This window comes from Rhopalosiphum maidis, chromosome 4 (assembly GCF_003676215.2).
Source record: "Rhopalosiphum maidis isolate BTI-1 chromosome 4, ASM367621v3, whole genome shotgun sequence".
Taxonomy (NCBI): Eukaryota; Metazoa; Arthropoda; class Insecta; order Hemiptera; family Aphididae; genus Rhopalosiphum; species Rhopalosiphum maidis.
In genome coordinates this window covers 29571904-29584048 of record NC_040880.1, presented here as the reverse complement: position 1 = coordinate 29584048, position 12145 = coordinate 29571904, and the positions used below count along the sequence as shown (strand labels likewise).

At 26.3% G+C, this 12145-nt stretch overlaps 1 protein-coding gene across 9 annotated transcripts in view; it reads left to right on the top strand.

Annotated features, from left to right (window-relative positions):
* The window catches only part of LOC113558771 (obscurin-like), a 56801-nt gene that overhangs the window by 30130 nt on the left and 14526 nt on the right, over positions 1–12145 (top strand). For 5 of the 9 annotated variants that reach the window (XM_026964307.1, XM_026964360.1, XM_026964353.1 and 2 more), the window contains 19 exons: positions 281–445; positions 663–803; positions 871–1033; positions 1134–1214; positions 1484–1756; positions 5419–5646; positions 5748–5834; positions 6047–6289; positions 6364–6505; positions 6571–6755; positions 6815–7057; positions 7138–7549; positions 7614–7901; positions 7966–8250; positions 8307–8482; positions 8549–8836; positions 9043–9135; positions 9323–9430; positions 9521–11869. In XM_026964307.1, the coding sequence (XP_026820108.1) occupies positions 281–445; positions 663–803; positions 871–1033; positions 1134–1214; positions 1484–1756; positions 5419–5646; positions 5748–5834; positions 6047–6289; positions 6364–6505; positions 6571–6755; positions 6815–7057; positions 7138–7549; positions 7614–7901; positions 7966–8250; positions 8307–8482; positions 8549–8836; positions 9043–9135; positions 9323–9430; positions 9521–11869 (5950 nt within the window). The remainder of the gene's footprint in view (positions 1–280; positions 446–662; positions 804–870; positions 1034–1133; positions 1215–1483; positions 1757–5418; positions 5647–5747; positions 5835–6046; positions 6290–6363; positions 6506–6570; positions 6756–6814; positions 7058–7137; positions 7550–7613; positions 7902–7965; positions 8251–8306; positions 8483–8548; positions 8837–9042; positions 9136–9322; positions 9431–9520; positions 11870–12145) is intronic. The other 4 variants (XM_026964315.1, XM_026964322.1, XM_026964338.1 and 1 more) reach the window with 4 other exon arrangements.

The window sequence follows — 12145 nt, the reverse complement described above, 5'->3', positions numbered from 1 at the left end:
AAGTTATTTGAGTTTGTAAATTGTCTATATGGACTTATAAGCGTATTTCTTATTCTTTAAACAACGTTGTTAAATTTATAGTGTTTTCGCTATTCTTAGAAATTAAAATTCAGCTTAACCATAGTCAGGGATGTTATTTGTGCAATTAATAATTTAAAAATATTTTTTAGTTGCTGCAATATTTTGATAAAGAGGAAAATATTTCCTTTAATTAATTTTATCAACTTATTTGTGATAAACGTACATCGAAATAATTAATTATTATTTTATATTTTATTAGGAACTAGTTAAATATTCATTACTCATAGGAGAAGATACCACTGACTTAGAAAGAGCTCTTGAATTGATGCTATCAATTCCACACCGATTTACTGACACGAAATTTTTAACAAATATAGAAGGATTTCATGGCACTATACATAAATTGGGCCGATTATTAAAACACGTAAGTGAACGACGTCATTAATCTTCAAAGTTTTATAAATATCACCGAAGGTCAAATTTTGTTACAGTCCATGGATTTTTGCTATCTATTTGCAACATGTGTTTTTGTGTGTTATATCATAATTTAATAGTGAATTGAAGGATTTATAACTTCTTGATATTTACCAAATTGAACATTTATATTTACTATACTTTACACAATTATTACAAATTTTTAGGGATGGTATTACGTACAAGACGCCGAAGACCCTAAAGGACACCAGCGTTATTGCTTTTTATTCAAATCTAGAATCCTTGTTTGTAAAGTTCGTCGAATATCCGAAGATAAATCTGTCTTCGTCCTAAAGGATATAATTCGAGTAATATAATAGTATTTAAAATAATTATAATAAATTATTAAAAATATTATTTTTATCATACATGCAGTTACCTGAAGTTACTGTAAAAGCAGCACCAGACAACAAGCGTGTATGGGTACTTCATCATAGACTAGGAGAAGTTGGAAATTATCCTTTCACCTTTAGGGCTAATGAAGATTTGAGTCGAGATCAGTGGATTACAGAAATCGAAGAACATAGAAACGATTTACGTAAGTATTAAATTAATTAATTTTTTTTATGATAATGATTATACGTTAAAGTAATTTAAACATTAAAAATAATGTATATAATGAGATTATCGGTTAAAAGGTGAAAAAGAAGATTTACAAGACCAATTTTGGGAGCGAGAATTTGTATCTATAACAGAAACTTCTAAATCTTCTGTAACAGGTTTATAAAAATAAATTACGCGTATGCTTAAGCTGTGATTATGTAAAATAAATCGTTGACGATTAAAAATAATAATAGGTACAATTTACTAAATAGCTAATATTATATGTATAAAAATGCTTCTAACTTACGCACATAAAAAATAAAAATTACGCGCGTTTTAAGCTATTAATAATTTAGTATAAATATGAATAAGCTATACTTGCTTTTTTGTTTGTATCGTTATGTAAGCTACCTATAAGTTTTTAGTTAATGATTTTATATTTTAGTGACAAATGTTGAACATAACAGTGACGATATCAAAGTACAAAAACAAAAGGATGAAGATTTATTTGAACCACTTAAAGGTATCGAATTAGATATTTCTAAAGAAATTGAAGAAGGTTTAGATCCCATTGAAAGACGATTAGCACCAAAACCGTTGAAGCACGTCGAGGAACCAAAACGTCCACCACTTACACTTCCACCTAAAGAACCAATATTTGAATGCACATCACCACCTGAACCTAAGAAACGCCCAGAACCTGAGGTCAAAGTTGAAGGTTAGTCTATGATTGAATTAATAATTTTATAATATTTAACTCTCATTGAAATATGAAAGTGTCAACAATGAGTTACTTCTTTATCGTATAACTTAAAAATAAAAAATACCATCATAAATTAGATATGTTTAAATGTTTTATGTTCATTTTATCGCTGTGTAAAGTGAATACCTTTGGAATATTAATTAAAATAATAATAAAAAAAAAATTATCTATGAGAGTGCAAAATATACAAATATTATTCCACAAATTTTTAAACCCAAGTAATTAACCTAACAATTTAGATTCTAAGAGGAGATAATTTTAATGGCTAAATAAAGAAATTTATACCAAATAATTAAAATGAAATTTTTTAGATAATTTTAGAAATATTTTACTCTTTTTATGGTATTAATAACCATTTGAAATTTAACTTAAAATAATTTAAATATTTTGAAAATTACATTATATTGTAAAGAAAACGATTATTTAATTATAATCGAATGTTTATAACTTTTATAATTATAATATTTTTTTAAATTTTAAACATTGTTTTAAGAAAAATAATAATTATATATAAATTTGAATATCCTTGTCTTTATCTTTGTGTTCAATTTTCAATCTTGCTTGTTAATTAAACATTTTTTAATAAATAATTAAAAAAAAAAAATCGAAGGTTATAATGTTTATTTAAGTAAATAACATTAAAAGGGCCAAAATATTATGACATTTTTATATCATGTCTAAAAAATGTTAACATGAAATATATTTGGTGGAAAATCACTTTTTATTTTTGAATCATAAATTAAAATTAAAGCATAATTAATAATCCATAAGATGATGACAAACATTATTACTACACAATATACTTAATTGTTAAATCAAATATCAACTCATTCATTCATCACTCTCAATCTGGGATTCCGAATATTATAAAATATTTGTTGCTCGCTTATTATTTGCAAACTTAATTTTTTTTAATAATATATAAGATTCGAATTATTATCTTTAAAATATTACAATATTGTTTTTAAAAAATAATTTATACCATAATTTAGATTTTAATTACTTATTTTAATTTTTATTGTACTTATTTATTTAGTAATATATTTAATATAAATTTATTTATAGTAGCTTCAGTCTTACGTTGCTTCTATTTTATGTTTATAATTAATTTAATCATTATAATATACTCGTATAGTAATAGCAAGCAAAGAATTTTGTTATATCGTCTAAAAAATTATATTTGACCCTTTTCTAGCTAAAATCACTGTTCTATAATCTAAGTTTTCTAAATTTTTATATTTTAAATATGATTTTCTAAAACTTTATACTCTACAATATATATTTTAGATACTAAATGATGAATGATGTGTTGATTATACCGTAATGTGTATTTTGTGTGTGTGTGTGTGTGTGTGTGTGTGTGTGAGTAGTACAAGATAAGTTGTCGATAAATTGCTTGAATTTTCTAAAGTGTGGATGGTTTTAGATCTTATTTGTACTTTAAAGAGATCAAACTTAAAAACTCCTAGTACTGATTTTTATAATTAGGAAAAACAAACAAAAAATTAAAGAAAAACGGGAAATTTTATGCAAATCCAATTTTTGACAACTTTTTTTTCACTTATATTTTGACTAGTTTTCAGCTATTTTCTATTTGTAAACATAAGAAATTTTTAATATTTTGTAGATTTTGTTTTAAAAATGTTGATTAAAAATTATTTGCGGGGTTAAAATGCTTGAAAATTTAATATAATGTTTCTTTTAATTTGTGAATTTCTCAATCAAAAAATATTGAAAATATATATAGACACAATATTTTTACTTTCTTGATTTTTAATCAAGTAGGTATGGTAATTGAAATTAAAAAGTCTGAATTTTTAAAACTTCAAGAATTTGTGTTAAATAAGAAAATGATAAAAATGTAACTCATTTGTAATGAGTAGGTGGATAATTAAGCTAGTTTTAACGTAAAATATTAATGAGAGCGATCCGAAGTCACACTCAAGCGATATAATGATTTGAATCCACAAAAACGTCGGCTTAAACAGTTCCAAAATATGTATTTTTTAACTTTTCTTCAAAATTATTATAGCTAAAATGTTGGTTGATAGCTCATTAAGAAGAGATTAAAAGTAGATACAAAATGTGAGATTAAAAATTTTCAAAAAAATTATTTAATTTTTCATGTTAAAAAAATAATTATTTTTTGCTAGGTTTCCATTTAACGTGGTAGATTACTGAAACTGGAGAACGGATTTTGTTATTTTGGGTTTTGTTAGATTCACATAAGCTAGGAAAAGTGCAGTGAAGATTTTCAGAACTTTATCTTCAATCGGTCACTCGCTACAAAGCTATAAAGCTGAAAACATAAAAAAAAAACTCCCAATAAAATGTGTTTTAATTTTTTTTTAAGCTCTGTAGTGAATAAATTATAAAATATAAAGTTTTGAAAATCTTCACTGCACTTCTCCAACCCAATTTAAATTTAACAAGACCCCAAACAACATAATCCGCTCTCTGATTTCAGAGATCTATCTTACTAAATGAAAATGAAAATAAAATACATTATACATACATATGCATACAATTAATACAATTCTAAAAATTGAAAATCAAGAAAGTTTACATGACGATCTCTGACTTGGCAAGCATTTTTATAAGCATTTAAAGTTAGAATTTTAACAAAATTTATAAAAATCGTGAAAATATGTACATTATATTGTAGTTAAAAATTTACAAATATTTTTGTTTTTAAATTTAAGATTTAAAAATTTAATAAAAAGTTCTTTATTAGTTTTACAACCTATATAAGAAAAAAAAATTCTACTGAAAATCCAAAATAATTTTTTATGATCATTTTAACTTCAAATATTTTTGACATTCGATATTCACCTGTAAAATAATTATTTTTCCTCAAACACCTTTTTCTATCAATTATACGGTAAGTTTAATTAATTTTTAATTAATTTAATTGTTGCCAATAAAATGAAATAGATTATAATATTAGGTCATATATATTAGTCAATAACGATGTACTGCGTAGAATTTTGTAAACAACTTAATGGTATCTGATTTAAAATTAATATAAATATTTATAAAAAAAATAATTTTGTATACAAAATAATAATATACAAAATGGCAAATTGTTTGAAAGTTTAAGTTAAAACTAATTAACTTATATCGTTTGTGAAAAATTGCTACTTTTTGTATAAATATCTTCTTTTGTCCTATGTTGAATTTCAAGTATTCAAACAATTTTAAATTGTCCATTGTTTGCACTTAAGCACAATACTACTCTGTAATAAGAATAATAGTCGAAGACAATTTGTGAACAAACTCACCCATTAGTTACACTAGGACTAGACTTTGTATTTTAATACGATTTTATATATATTATATGTTAGTAATACTAACAATTTTAACATGGCGATCTAAATAATATAGGAAAAAGCATATGTAATTTTCCTGAGAAATATATTTTATAATGTTTGTACTTTGTTATTTATTAAACAATAATAAATAAGTACCTAACCTATAACCACCATCGCTATGGTCATCCTACCTATATGTATTCCAAAATATTTTGTAAATTCTTAAATCTAAAACATTGATAATTTTGTAACTATACCTACAAATAAAGTTTTAATATTTATATTAATATAATAATATTTGTTTAGAACCCCCTGTGATTGAAATGCCTGTTCCGCAAAAAGAGGTTATTGTTGAAAAGGAAATAAAAGAAGAAGTACCTGCTCCACAAGTAGAACCAATTCCAACTGAGCCCCCACCACCTGAAAGGTCTCCTTCGCCAGCTGAAGAAGAAATTGAATCCGAACCATTAAAATATGTAGAAGGTGTTTCAAAACCTTATTTCCACGTCAACATTAAAGGAACAAGTCGTGGAGGTTAGTAACCACATATTTTATTAAATTATAGTGTCTGAAGAGTCTGTATTTTTAATTTATTAAATAAAATTATTGATAAAACTATATCGTTAAATGAAAAGGTGTTATTGAAGAGTGTAATGAATGGTGGGACACTAAGGGTGAATTTAAATCGGGAAGATCGATGAATAATGAATCTTCTCTCGCAGGTGAAAACACGTGAGAGTAACGCAAATTTAAATTTGTTTTTAAATATGCTTTTATTTTAACCAAAGCCAAAGTAGATTGAAAAATTATTTTTAAATATGATATGGTGTTCATAAAAAAAAATAATAATAATTGCTTTTATACTACATATTGCTGCATTAAATATGTTTAAAGTTAAATTATTTACTAATTACTATTTTATTTATCATACTAGTCGGGGAAAATGCAACATTTGAATGTGAAATAGAGGGTGCCACAAAAGTCACATGGTTGAAAAATAATATGCCATTACCAAATACTATTGCTAATCGAACTTCCATCACAGAAGACAAAGAAAACAATTTATATAAATTACAGTTAAATAAAGTAATAATATCAGATTCGGGAACTTATACGGTTAAAGCTGAAAATGATTTAGGAGAGTCTACGAGTACAGCGTTACTATTTGTTGAAAATCGTAAGTTACTCAGTATATTGGTTAATTAAATAAACATACACTATGAAGTAACTGTATTAAATTTAAAATTTCAGTTTCAGCAGATGAAAAGAAAGCAAGAGCTAAAGCAAACGCTCCAATTTTTGCTGTTAAGCTTGCTGATACTCAGCTTTTAGAGAACACTCATGCTAGATTTATGATTGAGATAAAAGCAAATCCATTACCCAAATTGAGATTGTAAATTTCTTGGTTATTATATAACATAAATTTAATTAATTAAAATTGTTCTTATATTTATTTAGTTTCAAAGGAGATAAAGAAATATCTGATGAAAACACAAGAATACAAATATTAGAAGTAAATAAAGAAAAAGGTCTCTATGAAATGGTTTTACCTAATGTAAAACAAGAAGATGCAGGAGAATATCGAGTGATTGCTAGTAATAAATACTCTGAAGAGTCGTGTTCTTGTCATGTTTCAGTTACTAGTAAGCAATTATTTTATGTAATAAATAAGGTTAACATTTGTCTTTATATATTTGTTTAGATGAAAAAGACTTATGGGCTGGAATGCAAACGATAGTACCTGATGGTACTCCACACTTTACCTGGTTGAAAAATGGAAAACCATTTAACCCTGAAGAACGGTTTAAAGTATTATTCAAGGACGACGAGGATTCATTAGCATTAGTATTCCAAAATGTAAAACCAGAAGATGCTGGTTTATACACTTGTATCGCTTCTACTTGTCACGGAAAGATATCATGTAGTGCTGAGCTTAGCGTACAAGGTAAATTAAATAACATAAAACTACAGAAATATAATAAATTTTACCTTTATAGATTTAGCTTAAATTTTTATTAATTGTAGGTGTTGTTAAAGAACTAAATTTACCGTATGCTCCAAGAGTAACTACCGACATGAAAGAATTTGAAACAAAGATCCAAAGCACAGCAATCTTAGAGGCTAAAGTAATTGGTGATCCTCTGCCAGATATAATATGGTTTAAAAACGATGAAGAAATACAAGAAAATGAACGAATAAAATTTATGTTTGAAGATGAGATTGCTGCTATTGTGATAAAAAATGTTGAGGTCGAAGACGAAGGAGAATATAAAGTATTAGCCAAAAATGATTTAGGATCTGATACAGAAACAATCAATTTATTGATTAAGGCCGCTCCAAAGTTTAAAAAAAATTTAATTGACTATGAAGGTGTTACTGGAAAAGAAATAACATTAACAGTAGAAATTGAAGCATCTCCAAAACCAATAGTACAATGGTAAAATATTATTCATTTCTATAAAAAAATTTAACTTACCAATAAATTATTATATTTTTTTTAGGTATAAGGATAGTAAAGTTATAAAGAAGTCGAATAGGATAAAATACGTCACCGATGAAGTAGCTGGAGTCTATACCTTAATTATTCAAGATTGTAAAATGGAAGATGTAGGTTTATACTCAGTAGTTGCTTCTAATCAATTTAGTCAAATATCTGATGCTTGTCGAATTAATCTTCAAATGCCTCCTCAATTTATTGGTGCTTTAGCTAAAGAAGTAGAAACTTTAGAAGGTGATTATGTATCTTTGAGCGTGAGAGTAGAAGGAGATCCACCACCTCAAGTAAAATGGTAAAAAAAGTAATAATATGAACGCGTAAGAAACAAATTAATATATAATTGTTTAATATTTCAGGTACTTTGAAGACAAATTGTTAATTGCTGATAAAACACACATAAAAATTAACGCCGTGGAAGACGTTCATACTCTTTTAATAAGTAATCTTACGAGGGAAGATTCAGGCAAATATACATGTGAAATAAGCAACGAATTTGGAAAAAATACGAGCGAGGGAAAATTATTGGTCAAATGTCCGCCAATTTTTGAAACTCCTTTAACAGATACAAAAGCAATTGAAGGGGATACAAATGTAGAGTTTACTGTAAAACTAAATTCTTATCCTAAATCATCAGTTCAATGGTAAAATAATAGAAATAAAAATGTGAAAAAATAAATTATTAATATTAACTTAATAGGTTCCGCGAAGAAGAAGAAATAACAGAAACAACTACAGAATTCACTTGTTTCGAAGATGGAGATAATTTCAAACTTATTATAAAAGAAGCAAAAACCAAATTAGCTGGCACGTATAAATGTAGAGCAACAAACGAAATTGGAACTTACGATTCAGAAGCAACTCTTACAGTTATGTGTAAGATATATTAGTTTTAAACTAAAACTTAGGTACTTCAATGACACTCATTTTTTCATTTAATAGCACAACCTACATTTAAAAAAGGATTAAGGGATATGGAAGTAACAGAAGGAGGAATGCTCAAACTACAAGTGACTTGTTATGGAAGCCCGGCTCCTGAAATTAAATGGTTTAAGGATGGAAAAGAAGTACGAAGTGATGCTCACATCAAAATATCAAAAGACAAAAAAAGGGTGGAGAATTTCAGTCTAACTGTTAATCTTGTAAAAGTAGAAGATGGTGGAGAATATGAAGTTAGAGCTACTAACGAAATGGGTACAGCTGTTACTAAGAGTATAGTGAATATTCTAGGTAAGTAACATGGCCATATATATATATATATATATATATTAATAAAGTATGAAACCTATTTTTATAATAAATTCATTACATTTTGGATAAATTTAGGGAATGCGTTTTAAGCATGTTTTCAAATGTTAATTCAATCCTTTTTGAACTAAATGTTTTAATTTTTAATTTAAAATGTTGTAATTTTGCATGAACTTTGAAAAACTTAGCTAAACATTCAACTGATTTCAAAGAAGACGATAACGAATCAGCTAAAAATGAAAATGAGGATATAGAAGAAAATGTAGATAAAAAAGAAAAAGGTTAGTTTATAGCCATAAAAAAACTGTGTAAATAGAAGCTATTTTACTTATATAGCTATTTACAAAATATGTGGGATTTTATATAGAATAGAATTATATATGCTAAAAGCTTTAATTTGCTATTAGTTTCTTTTGTATACAAAATGACATACGAAAATGTTAAAAACAAAGTAATTACATTTATTAGTGACATTGCCAATCAATATCAACAGCAAGGAAAACTGCAGGGAAAGATTAGTGGAAATTAATGTTGAAGAAGATAGAAAAATTGGTATTTCATCGATAATAAATATAGGTATGCAAATATTTACAGGAGTCAACAAGGGCATCTATGATGTTCATGTTACCTTCATTAAATTAGGTTATTATAATTAACACGTTACAGATGGTGATAGATCTATCAAAACCGAAGAAAGTTTACTTATAATGAGCAGTCAATCGGGAGAATTTAGTTGCGTGGAAATGAACTGGGAAGAATCTTCTATTAAATGTAAAAATTATTATGGTATTGTAGAAGAACCTAGGGATGAACGAATTATACCAATTAAAATAGACAGAAGTATATCAATACACACAGCTTCTGACGAAGAAGAAGAGCCACTTTGGGTTATTGAAAGCGTTAAAAAGCACGAAGAAGTAAGAAATGAGATTAAAAAAATGAAAGAAAATAAAAACTCACAAAAATTATTAGGAGATAGTTGCGATGAAGACGACGATAATTCTTTAATAGAATTACTAAAAAGAGTTCAAAAACAACGAAATGATTTAGAAAATATATTGGAAAAAGAAAACCAAAAGGAAAATATAATTAATCCTTATAAATTTGAAGTAAATCGTTCAGAAAATATACTATCACGAAGCAATAGCATGTTAAGTGAATCATCTACACTAAAAGCAAGATCAGTTTCAAGGTTATCATCATTAGAAGAAAATACAAAGATGGATGAGCTATCTGAAACTTTGATCAATGAATTAATTTCTGACAATTCAAATACTTGTATAAACAGTAAAAAAGAAACCTCATTAATAACGGAGAATACATCAAAAGAATTAATTAGTGACACTATCTATAATACAGATAGACTGAAAAAAGCTGTTTTAACGCATAGTTTATATACTGATACGTTAGAAAATAGTTGCGAAAATTCGGATGGAAAATATTCGAAAGGCGAAGGAACTGTTTTGAATAGTACTGATAGAGCTTCAATATCAAAACTGTCTTCTATAGAAGAATGTGATAACTCTTTTTCACCCAAGAAAAATATAAAAGAATGTTCTGAAATACCAAAAAGATTATCTTTGTCTAGGTTGCCTTCTACTGAGCATGCAAAAAAAGATTTTATATTGGAAAAATCTACTTCACCTATAGTTAAGGAAAATGAACTAAATAAAGATTTCTATCCCTCATCATTTCTTCAAGGTAAAACAGAAGAATATGAATTAACAACAATTAATGATACACTAGACAAGAGCTTTAAACCAATATCAGAACATAATTTAAATGAGTCAATTAGTATTTTGGACAATAATGATGATTTAAACAATATAAATAATAAACCAAAAAGTAATTACACGAAAGTTTTAGACAATGATAAATCAAATGAACATAGTCCTTTCCGTCTATCAAAAGCTGATGAAGCTGATTTTCGTAGAAAATCATTAATAAGACAATCTAGTATGATAAGTGATGCTTTAAGTGCGATGTGTGCTGAAATACCAGAAGATAATAAATGTAATAAACAAAAAAGGAACTCAATTAAAGAAGACAATGATCAAATAAAAGATTCTCATTCTGGAAAATCTAGTTTCTCAAAAATCGTATGTGATGAAAATAACACTAATTTGGGAAAGAAATTAATATCTAAATTAGATGCTGACCGTGAACCTGAAATTCATAATGAGTCATTTGACTCATTAACAGCAAAAAAATTATCTGAAATATCAAGTACAGAACCATTAAAAAAATCTTTATTACCTGAGTTAAATAAAAAAATAATAAGTGATTTAAAGAATAATTATTTAACTACTACAAAAGCAGATTCTGGTGTTTCACATTATGAAAATAAAAGTTTTTTGTTAGATAAAGAAAATAATTTAAATAATGAAAAGCATTCAGTATCTAATTCTTTACCAAAAGATAGTAACTTGGATATAGTTTTACCAAAGGATAATAGTTTATCAAGTGATATTAAAAATTCAATGAACGATTTAAAACCTAATGCTTCATCTTTATTCAAAGGAAAAGAAACAAATAATTTACCAACTCCTATCTTAGAAAATTTAGAAAATAAAGAAGGCGATATAGTTAAAAAATCTTCTCTGAGTTTATTAGATAAAAAACATGAAAATACGTTAACTCTTACAACAAATCAAAAAGGAGATATTGCATGTAACAACAACACAGATTTATCACCTGGTAATTCTCTTTCATTAAATGACATTGATAGTTCAACACAAGATTTACATCCTAATACTTCAGTCCATCTCTCAATAACAAAAGAAATATTAGATACAAACTTAAATATTCCAATGGAAAAACTTTTAATTAATAAAGAAAGCGAAATAAACAACGACAAAACTGGAAAACCCATAGAGAAGGTTAATCAAATAATTAAAGAGCATTCTCCAGATGGTACGAATAAAGAAAATGAAAATATGTCAAAATTGAAAACCTTAAAGACATCAATGGAAGAAAACAATGATAAGCAAAGAAGTGGAGTAAAACAAATAGGAGGTATACAAAATCAGATGTTATAATAACGTCAGTGTTGTCTTTTATCTCTTGTTCGTTCAGCAATCGCCACTGTTCAGGTTATTTAAGCTATATATTATGTTAGTCACTTGCGCCTAAAACTGCATTATTTTAACCTATTTTGATGTTTATGTACTATTTAATCCATGATATATTGATCACTAATAACAAATATAATTTTTGGTTTTTGGGCTTGTGTGTAATACGTTTGAAAATATTGTATATTTTTCCTAGAAATTTGGTAAGTTTGATTTGAAA